The 19,548-nt window shown below is 38.0% G+C and overlaps 1 protein-coding gene across 1 annotated transcript; it reads right to left on the bottom strand.

The window, feature by feature from the left end:
* Positions 1–3,567: 3,567 nt before the first annotated feature.
* LOC147902043 (uncharacterized protein At5g65660-like) lies at positions 3,568–4,888 on the bottom strand. The gene is made up of 2 exons (XM_087374900.1): positions 4,166–4,888; positions 3,568–4,045 (listed from the first exon to the last, which is right to left on the bottom strand). The coding sequence occupies exons 1-2, from the start codon at positions 4,463–4,465 to the stop codon at positions 3,872–3,874; spliced, it is 474 nt and encodes a 157-aa protein (XP_087231026.1). The 5' UTR covers positions 4,466–4,888; the 3' UTR covers positions 3,568–3,871.
* Between the last annotated feature and the right edge of the window lie 14,660 nt (positions 4,889–19,548).

Raw genomic sequence — 19,548 nt, forward strand, 5'->3', positions numbered from 1 at the left:
CTCTCTCTCTCTCCATCTCTCTCCATCACCTTAAATAATTTATTAGTTTTCCTTGTCATTGTTAATGTGCTATGACTCATTGGTGATAAGATCTGCTTTTCTTGACAATTGATAAAAGCTAATTCATCATCGAGCCTAAGAATCCGAGCTATTTCATTGTACCCTGGGGGCAAGCTCTTCGATAGAATTTCCTTTTGGTCTTCATTTTTACCTTTGAACCAAGCTCTTGACATTGTTTCAGAAGAGCCGACATGCGATCCAAGAACGTTGCCAAGTCTTCAGTCTCTCCCATATGCAAGTCGAAAACTTCTTGTTTGAGAGTAGCTTTTGAATGTCTCATCTTTCTTCCTAGCATCCTAATTGATTTGTCATTATCTTTCTTTGAGGCTCGCTAATCTGCTTCATTAGTGGTCGAGTCTCTTTCTGTACCAGAAATTACTCCCCATAAACTCTTCTACATGAGCCACAATTGGCTGAAGCTGCCAAGTCGCAAAGTTCCACCCATTGAATTTCACAATAGCAAGATTTTAAGATTTGTACATATTTTTCATAATAAGTGAGGCCCAAGGGGGGGGGTCTTTTGGATGAGGGGGGGTGAAACAAAAAATACACTAAAATATGAAAACCCATCTCCTTTCAAATTAATGTAACTTTTTCATGTGTTACCCAAATTTCATGGTGTAAAGACATATTTGAAGCTCTTTTAGTGTAGAACACAACCATATTAATTTGAATAATTTCTATGGCATATTGTTAAATTCATCTCATACTCAAGATTTTGATAGGTTTCCTTATTAAAGGGAGTTGGCGCCCTAGGGTCCCAGCGAACCCCATCATATGCTTTATCCAGATCGATTCCAAATAGCACACATCTTTGCCTCATGGCCAAGGAATAATCCAAGGCCCCTAAAACATGCAATACATTCTAAAAAATGTCCCTAGAATTAATGACTTTGTTATGTTCCTTGTCTTCCACCTTCATACATAGATCCCTTATTTTAAACCTAGCGCCTCAACAATGATTTCACATGATGTATTAAGCATTGTGATCGGTGTCTAGTTGCCAACTCTAGCCAACTTTGAGCCTTTACTGTTGCTTAGGAAAGAGCTTTACCAATCTTGCATTCACATCTTTGGAAAGGGCACCCGTGCAAACAACCATATTGTGAGGCCACTTCCCATAGCTCCTCGTGCAAAAAAGGAGGCCTTTTCCATAGCCTCACATCTTCCACTTCTTTTCCATACTAGAGGATGCTTCCCATAGCTACTCGTGCAAAAATGATCTAGCCAACAAAAGTCTCTGGCTCTTAGAATTTTTTTCGTCAACCCTAGGTAGTACCATTCTTAGGCTCTCATACCAATGCTTAACCAAGACCCCTCACCTCCTCCATTATATAATTGACTTCAACCTTCCTCTGACCTAAAAACTTTTTCTACATACCAACATTCAGTGAGACCAACTTGCCTTATCCATCACTCGATCCACGTTCTCCCTCAAATGTTTCCTCTTGATGGTCAAAAGAAAACTGTGGATGGATACTCACCTACCGAGAGACACAATTGCCTACTTTGAACCCATGCCTACTTTGCACCTTCCAGTTCACCAACTTGAAAAGAAACCTCAACCTCCATGAGTAGGATACCAAGAATAGGGTCCCTTGAAGTCACGTATAAGGCCGCTTTGATGGACCTACGTGTTTGAACTAGCAAGCCAACTTCATGATGTTTCTGTCCTTCTACTTCAAATTTGAGTCCTAGCTTCTTTTAGAATTACGCAGATGGTAGTGAGCACATGGTCGCCAATATCACAAGAGGCTTCCTTCTAGGTGAGCCTACTAGTCCTGCAAAAAACCTTACACTTGTGAAATCTATTATCAAGTTTGAAAGGAATCTTATATGATCTCCCAATGGTAGCATGCATAGAAAATTTTCACAAAACTAAGATATATGACCCGCCTAAAGGTGCGCCTTACCACTAGCCTTCTATTGACACATACCCACTCTAAATTTACTCTCGTGATGTTTATTGTTGCAGGTTAATGCTCACAAGCCCTCTTGATCTAGCTTAGCACAATCCAACAAACCCCACGTTAGAGAAGAGTATCCTCCCATACCACACACTCAATGCTATGCAAGGACATACCTAAATGAGGCCTATCTCCAAGTAACTCAATAATGTTCCAATCTCTGCCAAGTAACGCGGGAGAACCCGACATACATTGCTTAATCTCTCTCTAATATTCACACCTCTAGCATAGACACTTAGGACATTGAAGACAAGATACATCCTATGATAAATGTTAATGGCTTTGCTCTTCTTGCAATAATTTCATATCCTAATATTATATTGTTATGTATAGTCTTGAACATGTTTTACGAATTAAAAGATCAATCTATAATGGCAAAACTACTAGCATGTTATAGAAGCCTAGAAAAATAAGAGAAAGTTGGCATGTATACTTAGAAACATGCATGGAGATTAAGATGCTTCTAACATGTGCTTAGTGGAAGAGTTAAAATCATATTATGTATTTATGAGAGGAAAACAAAATTGTATTTAGACTAAAGAAGGGAAACTACAACAAAAAAAGAAAATTGTAGTCTCCTACAAAAAGGAATACTTAAACTTCCATTCAAAATAGCTGTTAGTTGACTGAACAATTGATTTCCCAAAGTGCCTAAGAATCCTTAAAAGGTCTTTTGCGACCACCTCCTACATCAGCATTACCCTCTGACTCTTCTTAAACATAATAGCATTTCTGACCTTCTAGATATGCATGATAATCATTACCCATATTATCTACTACACACTATACAAAATCTCATTTAGCTTTCCTTATCACCCGAAATAGCCATCCTCCATGTCAGCTCTATGGAAATGGAGCATGAATCTAGCCATTTACACTCTTTGCACTAGAGGCACCTGATTTGCACGCATTCCCAAAAAGATGCAAGGCTGTTTCTCTTCAGACTTACATAGAGGGCACAGGGGTGAGACTTTCAAATTCCATATAGAAAGTCGTGATCTAACAAGCAATTTGCAAACAATAATCCTCCAAAGCAAAAAATTGAGTTTTGCTGATGGAGTTGCACTCCAAACTCTTAGCAATCTACATCTCCATCCTGTAAGACTATCTAAAGGGGGCGTATGGCTTCCATACGTCTTGAGTCTCCAAAAATACAGCTGAAAAGGTTCCATTTTGAAATCCTTCATTGTACAATTCTGCAGAGGTCTACCATATGTTGTCACAAATGATATTGTGTTTGTCATGAGTGTATGATTCCCCATCTTTAGATATAGTGGTTATTATTTTAAATTCCAAAAAATCTAGAAGGCTATGAATTCATATAAAAAATATTTTAAATTATTAAAAGAATAAAATATTGTTACCTTACCATCACCATGGAGAAGTTGTATACAATGAAGGCTAATTGGAAGTGAACAAGGAGTGGATTACATTCAAGACACTTATTTTAAAAAGAGCAAGAGAAAAATGGTGGTAAAAATTGCAGGTGGAAAATAATTCCTCGTAGAATCTTCTTGATGCGAGCTAATTTTGCGGAGACTTCTAAGAATTGAAGATAGGCATTAAAGAGACATTGGGTTTGCAAAGCAAGGATATGATATAAGATGAAACACTTAAGGTTTTAAAAACCTATTTATGCGGGCATTCTCAAAAGTTAAAAATGTGAGTCAGTACTTTGAAGGCAGCTATCTGTTGATTCTTCTTCAACTGTTGCTCGATGATATTTTTGCGCACTATCTGTTGATTCTTCTTCCACTGTTGCTTTAAAGAATATGAAATTGATTGATTATTGTTGTGAATCGCACCCTGTCGGTGCGGAGTGGGCGCGCACGTTGCATGTGTGCTCAGCTTCTCAGTTTGCACGCCGTGGCTGCCCCGCTGCACGCGACCTCTTTACCCGAGCCTTCTTCTGATGAGTCTTTCGCCTTCGAAACGCATCCTGCGTCGACATGCGGGCACGGCCACGCGATGAACTTTGGCAGCTCATCCCCAGGCATCACCACTGGCAAACTGGGAACCTGCGGACATAGGAGCGACAAGATTAGACAGTTGCACGGCTGACGGTTGTGAGCTATATACTGCAAGTTCAACTTCTCCAGAGAGCGAGAAGCGGGAACTTGGAAGCAGAAGGTTCTTACGAGCTCCATCTTAGTGAAAGTCTTCTCGGGGGGATCCATGGCGATGGAGAGTTGTCCGGGGGCGGCCGTGAGGACTGCGGGGCTGACACGGCGGGAGAAAATGGAGTCCGAATGTCGTCGGAGCTTCTCCCAGTGGTAGCAAAACGAGAAGACGGCACTGACGGCGAGGATGATGAGAACGACGAGAGCTGTGCCAAGCGGGAAAGTGATGCCAGGCCTGGGCTCTGAGACGGAAGAATCTAAGGCAAGAGACACTTTGCTTTCCACAAGACTGCGCCTCATCATGTTTAAGCTTGCCATCACTTTGTAATAACACTAGAAATCAATACTAATTGAACAAACTAATTGCAACCTCTCACAATGCTTGGTCTTGGGCTATCCTCCATTTTGCTATGCTACCTTTTCATGTACCTAGCCTTTCTCTCAACACATATACGAACAAACATATAGCTCCTAGTTGCCCTTCCTGATTCCACCCTTTTCTTGCTTTGCTCCCCAGTATTTGACTTCCTCAAGTATGATTCAAGACCATGCATCTGCTTTGAAAAAGCTAGGCCTTTTGTTCACCTCTTATGTGCAACAAAGTCTAGCTTACACCTACCTTGCAGCAGCGGATGCTATCTACACACACAACAAATATAGCACAAGATGGCTCTGCAAAGAGAGTAATGCCTATATAAAAGAGGTACAAAACATGAGGACTTGGCAAGTGTAGGAAGAAAGATACACACGAATGCGTGAAACAACAAACATCTATATATATTGATACAAGGATATGAGTTTGAGAATAAGTAAAGATATGCATGCACAAATAAAGATATCCCCAAGATATCAAGTTATAGGTCCCACTGGCCACCATGATAGGTAATCGCGCTACACCTTCCTATCTTTTTATTGATTGCCAACCATGTGGAAGTAAGGATCATGATTCTCCCTTTCTAAAAGTGTATTCATGTACTCTAGCCACATCTAAGTGTGCTTCATCTACTTGCTTCATTAGTTGGCTTATGTGTGCTTCCCAACTATTTATTCTAAAGGCCCTTAATCTATTCTAGAGTCCCATAATGCATTCCATACATATAGCTAGCTCTAAGGAGGAAGGTAATACAAAAGTCTTTATTTTCAACGAAAAAATTCACTTAACTTCATCGGTGAAAAGGTGGAATAAGCTAAGGTCAAAGGGATAGCTTCAAAATTTATTGCAAAGAGGGAACTTGACCTCAAGATATCTATACAAACTCAAAAGTCTTACAAGTTACCAATGGGATACACACAAATATGTTGTAAAAGAAGTAGAGTATAAGGGCTTTCGATTCTCACCTTTAGGAGGGGCCTTGCCTCATAAAAATAGAGGATGTTCTCATAAATAGGTGCCCACGATGTTTTAAAATCAATTAGTTAGTTTCAACGGGGCACAATTGTAGAAAAGGGTGCAATTAATGAAGTCAAGTGTGCTTCTGGTTGCCTTTGGAAGAGCTCTGGAACCTTATGGCTTGTGGTTGCCTTTGGAACCTTCTAGCCGTCACCACCCTCTCTGCCTCTATACCATTACTACCTCGCTCACTCTCTCTCCTACTATGCAAGTGTTTGCTACCTTTATCTCGTTGTCTTTCTCTTGCTTTGCATGGCCAAGATGAAGGAGGGAGGCAAGGCAAAGGCTAAGGGCTGAGAAGGCCAAATTGACTAAATTTGGCCTTAGACTAATGTGAAATAGGAGAGGTAATATGGAGAGCTAATTAATTGAATTTCAGCGAAGAGGTGAATAGGAGAGGTGAATAGAGGGACATGATCTTAGGAGGGCCCTTCACTCATAAATCGAGGGATGTTCTCATTAATCACTCTCCTCTTTACCCTTGCCCTTGCCTATCTACCCTCCCCTTCTATCTTTTCCACTAATTAATATATATTTAAATTATTTTCAATTAGGGGGAGATATTATTGTGCTTCAAAATAAGATAGTATCTATTCAAGGCACCTTATCACTTTTGACCATTTACAAGTGACGATCTTCTTTCACAGCATAATGAGTCACCACTTTTTCTTTTGTATGGAAAGTTTATCAAGCACATGCATAATTATCATTTGATTTGCCACCCATATATTTTGATCTTTATCATATTTGCACAAAAGGAGCATAAAAGTGTAAGATATGTGTCCCATGTTTAGTATCCTCAAAAGCTTTAAAGTTGCTACTGTACGTCACTTTTTGTAAAGGACATAATCCTTCATAACATTGTTGGTGTTAAGAAATTATTCTATGTCGAAGTCATTACATGCCTTACTTCCAGATGCTCAATTTTGTTTCAAAGAAATAAAGATTTTATTCATTTGTCTATCAAGTCCTTCAACCATAATTTCACTTTATCCACTATTTCTCAACACCCCCTCCCCCCCCCACCTTCTCTCTCTCTCTCTCTCTCTCTCTTTGTGGACCCCATGTCTACACTCGTGTACTAATCTTAATATACACACATACAAAGATATAGACATCTTGAGTATGTGCCTTTATTAATATCATGCACTTTTCTCTTATTAATAATGCTAGTTTTGATGATACTTTTCTCTTATTCATAATGCTAGTTTTGTTTGACATTTTGGTTGTCTTATGGTGGAGCACAAATCTCAAGATCACAAAGGTTATTGCAATTTCTTTGAAAATGGATGGCCAATATGCAACTTGTAAGAAAACCTTAACAAAAACCTACTTTACATATCATCTTGCAAAGTTGTGGGAAGCTTTTAAGATATTTCATTAGTATCTTAATTTGAAAAGTTCATACTATCCCATCATCCTCCAAGTTGCAAGCAAATTGTCCAATAGGTTTAGCATATAATTGACACAAATTAACAATCATAAAGTAGTTAGTATTATGATTCTTTAAAGGATGTACTTTCGAGGTATTTTCCAAATGTTCCAATAGGTTTAGCATATAATCACAAATTGACAATCATAAACTAGTTAGTATTATGATTCTTTAAAGGATGTATCTCGAATGTACTTTCGAGGTACTTTCCAAATGTTCCAATTTTGTTACCAACTATGAAACAAAATTTGAGAAACCACTACTCTTTATTTAATTAATAGAAGTTGGTAGCATGTGTGAAGATAATTTTGGTCACCCTTTGTTTCCAATTCTCATGAGATGATTTATAAATACTAAATACTGAAAAGGAGATACTTGATGACTTGGCAATGTAAAAAATACCTATATTTTGTTGTAGTTTAAATGTATAAAACTTGGATTCGTATAATATCCATCACTTTAAATCCTGAGCCTAGCTCAAATTCAATATATATAATGATAAAAAGTCTCTCCATACTGTGATTAAAGAGCACACATGAGAAATTGTCATGGGTGCTTGTCTTAATCAATGTCCACACAAGTTCTAGATGGTAAAAGGGAATCTCATGATTGTTGTTTAAGTGTAGCATTTAGTTTCATCACACAATAGAAGCCTTAGGAAAAATTTCATTCTAAAGAAGGGGGTGTTGCTTTAAACATCACTGAGTGTTTACAATTGAGCACAACATTCATAGTACTCATAAACATGCACTTAAAAGTATGCTAAAAAGCTAACATAATATACTAAGTATCGCTATTGGTAACATGATTTTCAATGAGTAAAAGTAATATTCATTTTTCACACCATGCTCAAGTAAGAGCAACATAAGGAGGAAAAATGAATTTTTTCATACATTGGAAAATCATCATCAAGGATTGTAAGAGCATTAAGTTGTTTTAGAAGTTGTCTTCCATTGAGGGCACCATGCAAAATGCCATTTTAAGCTACACAATCTCTAACATAATATACTAAGTATCGGTATTAGTAACATGATGTTTAATGAGTAAAACTAATATTAAAATTTCACACCATGCTCAAATAAGAGCAACATAAGGAGAAAAATGAAAATTTTCTCATACATTGAAAAAACCTAACTAAGGATATAAGAGCATTGAATTGTTCTAGAAGTTGTCCTCTATTAAGGGCACTATGCAAAATGGAGGCAATCGATAGAGCATTTACATATGCATGGAATCTAGACTAATCCATCCAAGGAGTCCTTTAAAATCTAGACTAATCCATTCAAGGAGTCCTTTGGGACACCCCACTTGTGCGAAAGGTTGCATTGATGATCTCAATCACTATGGTGGAAAGAGAGAACTTGATTGCAGTAGGGTTTGTCTTTGATACTAGTAATGATGACTTGGCAATGAAACATACCAACTCTTTTATAAGTGATGTGAACTTAGTGTTAGTGGCTTTAAAGTTATATGCATATTTAACCTTCTAGCATTGAGGAAACATATGGACTTTTGAACAAATTATATTTTCTTGCTACTCAAATAGGGCATTTATAAATCTTTTATTGTTTTGTATTGCTCACTTTGGCTCGGTCACTTTTTGGTAATCCACTACAAAATGCCATTTTAAGCTACACAATCAATATACATACGGGTCCATTTTTGTTGCTTTCTTTTGATGCTTTCACAAGAAATATAAAATCTTTTCCACAGTCAAATGACTGACCATTAGAAGCGTTTACTAAGAAATAAAACCATTGGTATAATAGTCATTATTTTTAATGGTATTATGATTGTTCTATGTGTCTATATAGCAGTTGATACTATCACTATTTTTATTGACTAAAATATGGATGAATAAGATGACTAACATACCAACCTTATTTCCAAGATACAAATACTGACAAAATATCATTCTAAATACAAACATATCTACCTACAGTGGTACTCAAAAATTTTAACATAAAGTAATTTCCTATACCTCCAAAAATCATATTTTCTCTACTTGTCATGCTAGTGTCCTTCACATGATAGCCTACATAAGTTTTCCATGTTGTGAAAATCATTTTTGTAGGGTGGTAATGCAAAAGTAATAAAATCTCTTACGTAAAGTGGACATTTTGCATTGAAGGGGAACATCCCGAGGTTGTTGATATTCAACAAGAAGCCTATAAACTAGCTACCTTGTGGGTGATTGAAGTAGCCAATAACTTGAATACCTTGTAGGCCCAGCTTCTCCTTAGAAACTCTTCCTCAATCAGACCTCTTTGTGCTCCTAAATGGGAAATATTTACTCTATTGGAAGCTTTATGTAATCCTAAACCAAGCTCTCCTAAACGTAGTGAATTTAGAGAGCACTTTGGTCAACTTTTGAGGCCATCAAATTAGAAGTGTCTTCTCAAGAAATGGAGCCTTTATGAATATTGAATCAATATTGTTACGTGCAATTTTTAGGGATTCATGCTTATCTAAAAATGACCCAAGGCTAGCAAGCTTTTTAAGAAAAATATGTGAACCTGGGGCCAACTATTGTGTCGGGGGAGGATCAAGTTTTAAGCTTGGCCTGAGATAAGGAAGAATATAATCTCACAAGATATTGAACAAGTTAGAGTTTTGGCAAGGAAAGTATTTAGTGGATTTTTTTTCTATGAAAAAGAATGACAAATTCTCTTTTTTTCCTATCCCAAGCGAGATTGGAATTTTCAATTAGACATGGAAATGCTTTAATAATCATGGGTCTTGGAATGCTAGATATTTTGAATGATTTGCCACCTCTTTAACACAAAGACATCCCAGAGAAAATACCCACATTGCTCTAGCTTATTTTATGCAAGGTAATTTGGATGAATACTAGAAGGGAAAGGATAGGCAGAGGGAACACAAGAAATACATAGGACATAAAGAAAACATCTTTCACATTTTCTTGATGTGTCTCAATGCAAGATGGGAGTGGAAAGTACTTCAATTGATCAAAGGATAGGCCACTACTTGGAATGCTATCCTTATAGGGGATTGAAAGTAGGAAGAATGGTCTTTTTTGAGAGTTTATAATTTGTGGTTCATTTGGATATCCATAAGTAACTTTGAATTTAATATGGTAACCATTAACATTGAGGAACTTTTTGTTCAATGGATGGGTAGGAAAAAGCTTTGTTGATGTAGTAGATTCATGATGTAGTAGATTCAGGCTTTCAATCTGAGGTCTAGTTAACTTACATGGAATGTTATACATGAACACTAAAGACATATACATATGTGGAATGTTATATGTGAACACTAAAGAGATATATATATACATGGAATGTTATACGTGAACACTAAAGATATATATATATATATATATATAGGCTATAGACTTTTTAGGGAGTCATAAGATGCAAGCATTGCTACTCCACTAGTGTGTGATATATAGACATTCATTGATAGAGCATAATGCATCAAATGATCACAGCGTAGATAGAAGTTACTCAAGAAAGAGTGGGATGTAGGGAGAGTCCATAGGCCTATCAATACCCACAGGTCATGGAAGGTGTCAATTTGATTGGCAGGTTTAACAAAGATGAGGAAGATGAATAGTTTAAGAACACTCCACATGCAATTTGGTTGTTTGAGTGGATGCCATCCAGATCATAGACAAGTATCTATTGCTAGAGCATTTACAACCCAATTACAGGAAAGCACTCATGCCAAACCAAATTTTAGAGCATGAGAAGCTGTAGAGTCAAATGCTTGCAAGCCAATTGGCACAGAGAACAAGCCTTTGAAAAAAAACTTTACTATTCCTCATGATTCAAGGAGGACAATCTATTTGACCTCAATCTATTTAACAAAGATGAGGAAGATGAATAGTTTAAGAACAATCCACATGCAATTGGGTTGTTTGAGTGGATGCCATCCAGATCATAGACAAGTATCTATTGATAGAGCATTTACAACCCAATTACAGGAAAGCACTCATGCCAAACCAAATTTTAGAGCATGAGAAGCTGTAGAGTCAAATGCTTGCAAGCCAATTGGCACATAGAACAAGCCTTTGAAAAAAAACTTTACTATTCCTCATGATTCAAGGAGGAAAATCTATTTGACCTCAATTTGGGATTTGAAGAGGATCCACAAATAGTATGAGTATTTCCAAAGGCAATTCCAACATTTTGATCAAACTTACAAAAATTCCTTATATACTTTGTGGACATGTTTGCTTGGAGCTTCATGGATGTGAAAGTCATTGATCTCTAACTTGTGACCAACCTCAAAGAAGATGTAGTTTGGATCCAACAATAGTAGTATTGAATGAACCCAAACTATGCCAAGAGGGTCAAGGAAGAAATTGATAAGATCCTCCAAGTTAGATTCGTTTATTCAGTCGATATAGCTTGGTGGATCTCCTTGATAGTCCTTGTTCCTAAGAAACAAGAAGCTATAAGTTTGTGTAGGTTATCTCCTCGTAAGCTTAATGCCTCCATAGTTATTGATCCTTTTCCCTTAACCTTTCAAGATTCTCTGCTAGATGCAGTTGCCAGCCACAAAATGTACTTGTTTTTTGATGGATTTAGTGGCTAAAAACAAGTTTGCATGGCAGAGCAAGATAGGGAAAAGATGGCCTTCATCACCAAATGGGGAGTATTTGCATCTAATTTCTCATCACTAGATGGGGAGTGTTTGCATCTAATGTCAGGAACTTTGTCTTAAAGAATGCTCCATAGGTCTTCAATAAATATAGACTTCGTTTCATAAAGATATTTATGGGTGATTTTAATGTTTTTGATAATCATTATTTGCACTTCATCCTTTGAGTCTATGCTTGACCAAAGTGTTGGGAGACATAAATTTCTCTAAATTTGGCCAAGTGTGTCTTGGCGGTGCCAAGCGGAATGCTCCTCATACATATCATCTCTAAGGATGGCATTGCCATGGATCCAAGCAAGTGGAGCTGATCCTAAAAGTTGGACCACCTATCAAGGATAAAAAATTGGCATGGTTCTTGGGCCAAGTTCAATTGCATAGTGGGATGCTCTAATATCTTGTAGATGTGGCAACATTGTTAAATATGTAGCTCAACAAGGTTCCAATATACTGGTTGAAAGAATGCGATCTGGCATTTCAATGATTCAAGCTGATGCTAGCAAGCATATTGATAGTCCAACTATCGGATTGGAGCTTGCCTTTCCATTCATTTGTGGGTGCCTCGAATGTAGTAGTGTTAAGGGGTAATTAAGTATCTTGACTTTAGTATCAGAATGGTCTTAATACTTAGAAGTTATAATGGAAATCCCAACCACAAAGTTGGATATAGCAAGAATGTAAGAGACAAACTAAAGAGCGGAATATGCAATGTGATGTTCTTGTAGTAGCTCTATAATAATACAATTCTGACTATTGTCTATCTTGTGCATTATGTTTCCATTACTACTTTTCTTGTAGTAGCTCTTTGATATTACAAGTCTCTGACTGTTGTCTATCTTGTGCATTATGTTTCCATTACTGCTTTTCTCAATGCAATGTTATGTTTATTTCCTTCTTTACCTTTGAGCAATGAGAGAGAGAAGTGTATTCCATTCTGCAGTGGCAGTATCTCAGTTATCATAGATCTTAGTTCTTTTCTTCAGTTCTCTATTTTCAAACCCCCAAAGAACATAGTTTTGTATTCCATTAACACTGGCGATCCTGCAAGTTCGAATACCCATCAACCCACTTGGTAATCAAAGAGCACGATTGGTGGCCTATGAGCCATGAAGATTTTTGACGTATTAGGGCGACAATGCGATCATCATCATACCACATTCGGGATTGTAGAGTAGAAAAACTCAATCTGAGAGACGAGATCGTCTTAGTCCAATGTTTTTGGAAGATGGTGGGATCCTACAGTCTTGAACGAGTTCTGACTTAGGTATAATGCATAATTATTTGAATTGGGTACACTAATGTTCTTGGCATGGCAATGCATATAAAAAAGAATGAATGTCTACAAATAGCCAAGACAACAATCCCATATCCCAATGTCTGCATTTACAACTCCGACTTCGGAGACTGCAAGATGCAGAAGTAAAAGCTAGTACTAAAATGGCACCAACACATTTAATAAGTCAAGAAGGCGTGATCCAAATGATGACATGGGAAGACACTGAGGTTGAAATCTTGGACGAAGAATCAAGGGGAGATCTCATGATTTCCAGCATTCTTGGAGAAAACCAAGCTAATCCAGCAAGAATCAATCGTTGACTACCATTCGACCTGCTTTAAACAAATTAATGGAACATAGATAAACTGCCACCGGATCTTTTGGACATTGAAGACCTTGGGAATGAAGTAGCACATCAGGTTTTGAACAAGCAGTAGAAGACATAGTTGCAAATAACAAAGAAGAAGAATCAGACAAAGATTTTGAAGAAAAAGAAAAATGCTTGGACGAAGATTTTGGAGCAAGATAACAAAATTCAGACAAAAGATCCAAAGACAAAGAAGCAGATTCAAACAAAAGATCTAAAGAAAAAGAAGTGGTTTTGGACAAGAAATTTGAAGAAAGAGAAGCAAATTTAGACAAAAGATAAATCAAATTTGGATGTAGAATTCGACCAAGATGGAGAGGATCAAGATTTTCATACTTTACCAAATAGTCCAAGGAGTCTAAATCAAAATTCACCACTGTCATCACCTGTAAGTCCACTAGCACATAAGCCAAATACATTGGTTCACTTGATGGCACACCTGCAAGTAGCAAGTTTGAAGTACAAATTTTTAGAGTTTCATGGTAAGGATAAAGAAGATCAAGACAATCATGTTGCTCAATTCAAAACTCGGTGGCAAGCTAGTAGCTTTGACACTTTATTTGGGGATCCAAAAAAATTGCAATAGTTCATGGGCACACTAGCTAGAAAAGCTATGTAGTGGTTTAAGAGCAAAAGAAACCAAAATTTTTAAGTCAATCAAATTACAAGCCATCATTGGAAGAACCACCGGTGCTGTAAGTAGAACCAAATGATGTGGACTATAAAGTCCCAGCAATCGAAATATAAGGAAGATTGCTAGATGGGGTCTCGGGTGTGAATATCCTTCCGCATAGTATGTATGAGAAGATGGGTTTAACAGAGATGGGTGAAGCACCTTTTTAGGTCAAAATGGTTGATCAATGCCTAGTTCAACCACTATGTATTGTTCACAATCACAATTTGTAATTCAAGGCATGTCATTTAAAGTAAATAAAGTAAATCAAAATGGCTGATCAATGCCTAGTTCAACCACTATGTATTGTTCACAATCACAATTTGTAATTCAAGGCATGTCATTTAAAGTAAATTTTGTGGTTCTCTAGATGGAAAAGGGAGATTTCTCCTATCTGATGTTGCTGGGAAGGCCATGGTTTAAAACAACCAAGGTGAAATAGGATTGGGGTGCCTCTAAGATCATAGTTCGAAGTGGGAAAAAGAAACTCCACCTAGACATGGTCTCGAAAGTGGTACAGGAAAAGGAAATTATACCATTGATTGCGCAGTGCAGTAATATGCTATCAGAAATGGACGATGACGAGGAGCAAGATTTTTTGGATGCAAATCCATCCATCGTTCCACTCTTTGAGGTAGATGTTGGCCATATAGCACATCAACATGCAAATTGGTAGTAGCCTATCAATGAGAGTGTTCTTTGCACCATACCTCACTACTTTCATGAGAGTGTTTCTGTATGAGCTCAGTGTGTTTGGCAAAAAAGATGAACACATTGAACATCTTAACTCTACTTCAGAAAATGTCAGGAATCTTGATTGAGCCTGAATCCGATGAAATGCACATTTGGAATTTGTCGGGGTGTTTTACTTGGACACATCATTTCAGTCGAGGGAATGGCCATTGATCCAAGGAAAGTCATCACAATTAAAGAGGATAAAGAACCTAGAAATGCCAAAGAAGTCATGAGATTCATTGGACAAAGTAAAATGGCACAATAGATTTCTCAGGTATTTGTCCTATGTCTGTCAACCACTATCAAGATTGGTTAAGCCCAATGAACAATTTATTTGGAGAGAAGAGCAACAAAAAGTATTTGAATTATTGAAGAAAATGATAGTAGTATAACCTATTCTCATTCCACCAGACTGGACCTGGGAATTTCATGTTTTGTTGGATGCATCAGACAGTACCATAGGGGCAGTATTAATGCAAGCCTTGAAAAAAGGGTGGTTCTAACCAGTTTACTATGCCAACTGTACCTTGTCACTAGCTAAACGGAACTATTTAGTTACTGAAAGGGAAGTCTTGGGCATGATATATGCCTTGCAAAAATTCCCGCACTACTTTTGGCTAATGTAGTGGTCTTCCACGTCGACCACTACACACTGCTGTTTTTGGTCAACAAGCCACAAACATCCGAAAAAATATCAAGGTGGATTTTACTCTTACAAGAATTCAATTACAGAATATTGCACTGGGGCGGAGCTATAGAGATTCCATGCCACATCCATATCCTTTGGATATACATTGATAGGGTAGATCACGTGAGAATCATCAAACTGGCTTATGCCAGTTTGAATCATATTCTGGAGGGCCTCGAGAATAGTATTATACAAAACTACTATGCCCGTAGGAGGATACCGTTTACTACTAGCCCAAAAGAGGCGGTGAAAAATGTATTCTACATCACTTTGACCAAATCCTTGCATTCATTCTAAACTTCAGCGTAGGATATTAGGATTGCAAGGGTGGTCTTCTAAGGTGGTTGGCTTGATTAGTTCAAGTAGAGGAGTCTCCATTGTGAAGACTAAGGAATCCTACAATACTCTTGTCCACTCCATGAAATAGTATACAATGGGGTGGTAGAAGAGTGTTAGGATATCCATGTCATCATCTAAGATGATATCTTTCATGGAAATAAGCCATGACAATGAGAGGATGTGCTTGTGTAGTGGTGCAGTGGAAAACCTCTTCTAGGTGATGCAAGGTGAGTGCATTATAAAAAGGGATATTGTGTAGGAGGAAAGTGGTGGAGATGGTGTGCAAAAAGTAGTAGAAGGTTTCTTCAACTGTGCATGAAGTGAATCAAAGTGTTGAGGCCCAGGATGATGCCTCGACTAGATGTTTATGGAGGTCACCTAGTTTCAATTGCGGTGGAGTTGATGCTTGTGCTACATGTAGATCCATTTGTAGAGTAGCATTGCTGGATCGTTGCATGCAACCATTTGATAAGTTGGGCCTATTGTTACACCCAAAATTCTAAGGCATGCTTCTCCTCTTGCACATGGGTATGCTGTTCTTGATTGATGGTGGCCTGCCCTCTGTAATGCCTCGTAATCCATCTAGAGGGTATCGTTGCAGGAGCATCCATGGCTAATGCCTCCTGCATCTATTGTAGCTCCTCCTTCACTGCTTTCTTCCAATTTCTATGGCTTGTAGTTCGCTAGCCTCCAGCACCAAACGGCCTGCCTTCTCTTTCTGTAATGCCGCCTCTATGTGCTGGAGCTTAGTATTGGCTTGGAGAGCTACAAGATTCTGACAAATTGAAAGTTCTTGTCTCCTTCGTAATATGTTCCGTGCAGCTAACTGTCAATGCCGTTATTGACTCCATGAATGCCAGCTCCTTTTTCCCGGCTTGATTGTCTTCTAACAATAGTTTGTGGTACCCTGGGGCAGAAGCGTAAGCACTGGAGGTACACAACTCCATGGCCTGCTGATCTATATTGTGGCATAATAGGGGCTTAAGAAGCTACTGTCCTGTGGCTGTCACAACTATGGTGGGGGATTGGGCTTGTGTGGATCCTCTGTCATATCAATGATCTCCTCACCTTCTCCGATGCACCTTTTCAGCCTGTTCTCTCTGCGAAGGCTTTTTGCACTATCTGCTACCTTTTGGTGGGCTTCTTCTTCTTGGATCCATGCAAGTTCCTCTTATTGCTGAAGGATATCATCATGTTGCTTTTTTGCTACTTCGTCATTCATAAGCCATTGAGCTTCTGCCTCATCTTGTAGTCTTTTTGCTGCCTCTTTGTCCTGATGCCTCTTAGTAGCGGCTTCTTCCTGTGCTTGTTGGCTTTTCTCCTCTCGCCTTTGTTCGGGTGATGGATTTGTTGGCATAGACCTATCAGAGGGGGCTGATAGTAGATCAACTGCCCTTGCTGCATCACCATACCCTTCTGGAATAAGGTCATCAGAGAGGTGATGGATGATGGGCATGAGGAACATTGGGTTCCTGATCTTCTCCCCATGCATGCAGATGCCAACCAACTCCTTATAGAAGAAATTGGCCCGATTCGTTTCTTCCAGTTCGTGAAGAGGCGGGCCAAGAAATCAGGCAGCACCACACTACATTGCTCAATTAGTTGATCTGTGCCAGCAAAGTAACTGGCCTAGCTGCTTTAGCCAATGCTGCATTCTAAATGAGATTGATAGGGACGCCATATGCACCTTTGTGTTGTAGTTTAAAACCATTTCCACTCTTTTTTCCATTGTGCACAGCTTTGCAAATGGCTGGGAGTTAATGGGGAGACCAAAGGCCTGTCGAACTATCTCTACCGAGAGTTGATAGTAGTGGTACTCTCCATCTGCATGCAGCCAACTGGTAGTGCTAGTGGCTTGATTATATAAACCTGTCTACAAATTCCACTGCTTGGCAGAGATTGAGATGGCAAGGGAGCCCGCTTGCCACTGTGTGAAGCCCAATTGCCTGGAGAAAGGGTACTACCTCGGGGTCCCAGAGAGTTTGATAGGAGGCGGTGTTATGGTAGTACAGCCTATAATATTTTGTGTTACACTTGCATTGCAAATGGATTACTACCCCCTGAAGCTGTTCCAGCCAATCCTGTCGGAGGGGGGAGAATCATATATTCGTATAGCGTGCTTTGAAAAATTCTGCACATCTGTTGTATCAAGAATGCCTTACTTATGGAGACTATGGTGGTAGATTGTTGAGGTAAGGACTCCGGCTTGTGGGTAGTCTATTGAGTAGAGGGATCTTGCTCCATCTGATCTTGAAGCGGAAGGGAGATGGTGCCGGAAGAGGGAGTAGCAGAGTAGGAAAAGGACGAGGAGGATTTGTTCGTGAATTCCTTCATCAAGAAGAGGTGGTGGGAGTGCGAGGATGTGGTGGAAATGCAGTGCAAATGAAGCAAAAGCACTTTAGGCTGTTGAATTCATTAAAATTTTTGGTAGAGTTTCGATACAATGCCAAATGAGATCTAGGAGCAAAGAAAGTGCAACTAGAGAGAAGTGCAGTGATTTTTTACTCAAGCAACATCATTTGCAAAGATGTTGACAATGAGTAGGAAACTTGCTAGGCTCCCATGAGTTATGGCAGTAGTAGTGAAGTTTAATAGGCATAGATAGAGCTCAGATAAAGAGGGATGCGTCAATTTTACGAGCAAAAACCTATGAGCAGGTTTATACGAGCATGTTTTTCAAGAGATTTTAAAAATAGTATTTCTTTAGGAAACATGGTTTTTACACTTTATTTTCATTAGAACTAGATCCCTTTATCATAAAAATATACAAACTAGTCACCCATTCATTTTTACATAACATAAATCTTCTTATTCATAGACATCCCTTTGTACCCTTGTTATTACCTTAAAAAAGTAGTGAAAAATAATTCATTTAAGAAACGTCCCTCATAATCACTCTCAACATAATAATATTATACATAAATAATTACTTATTAAAGACATTTATATCATATGGCAATATCTTTCAAGTGTTTTTATAGTATTAATAACAATATATTTATGGATATGTTTCTATAAAAGTTTAAATATTACATGTTTCTGTAAATAAGTATTAACTTGGGCTTATATATCACTCTCATAAAATACATGTAATATTTAATACTATATATGCAAGGTTTTCCAAAATATAACCCCATAGATGTGCTCAAATGGGGTTTTCCGATCAATTTGAGTGGCTGAATGACTATATTTGGACATTGGATGTGAAAGTTATGTCACTTTTAAAAGTGCTGTCCAAGGTAGTTTCGCCAGCGAAACTACCTTGAAAGACCTTGTTCAAAGGGGTTTCGCTGGCGAAACTACCTTGATGGCTTACTTCAATGAGTTTTCTTTGGAGAAACTATTTCATGAAGATAGGGTGAGAGAGGTTTTTCAATGTCACCCCCTATTAAGTAAAAAGTTGTAAGAAGGATCATAAGGGAATTTTCATAGAGAAGTCTACTCTACATGTGGGTTTCTTCAAAAGCCATCCCATTATGTTCTCACCATTCCCAAAAATTCACATAAATATTCGTGTATAAAATAGGCATTCCTATAATACTTTTCATATTTCTAAGTGAAACTATGTTTTCTTCTGATCCATTTTTATCATATTTTTGCATAGTTGGAAGCTTTTTTTTTCCTTCGCTCGGACGCTCGAAAGATTTCGCTCGGAAAATGCTCGTCCCCAAATAAAGAGCCTTAACCAGCATTGTCTACTTACCTTATAAGGATAAAGTTTTCCTTGCTTGTATTGGCAATGCATTAAGGCTATTTAACTGATGCAATTTTGTATGCTTATTATGAAAACAATAAGAATATAAAACTCAATTTCCAAAAATATTGAATTTTGCTATTAATATATAATAGTTGAATGTTCAATCTTGCTATGAAAGGCA

Source organism: Dipteris shenzhenensis, chromosome 5, assembly GCF_047967505.1.
Source record: "Dipteris shenzhenensis isolate YYH24624 ecotype China chromosome 5, Dip_SZ_1.0, whole genome shotgun sequence".
Taxonomy (NCBI): Eukaryota; Viridiplantae; Streptophyta; class Polypodiopsida; order Gleicheniales; family Dipteridaceae; genus Dipteris; species Dipteris shenzhenensis.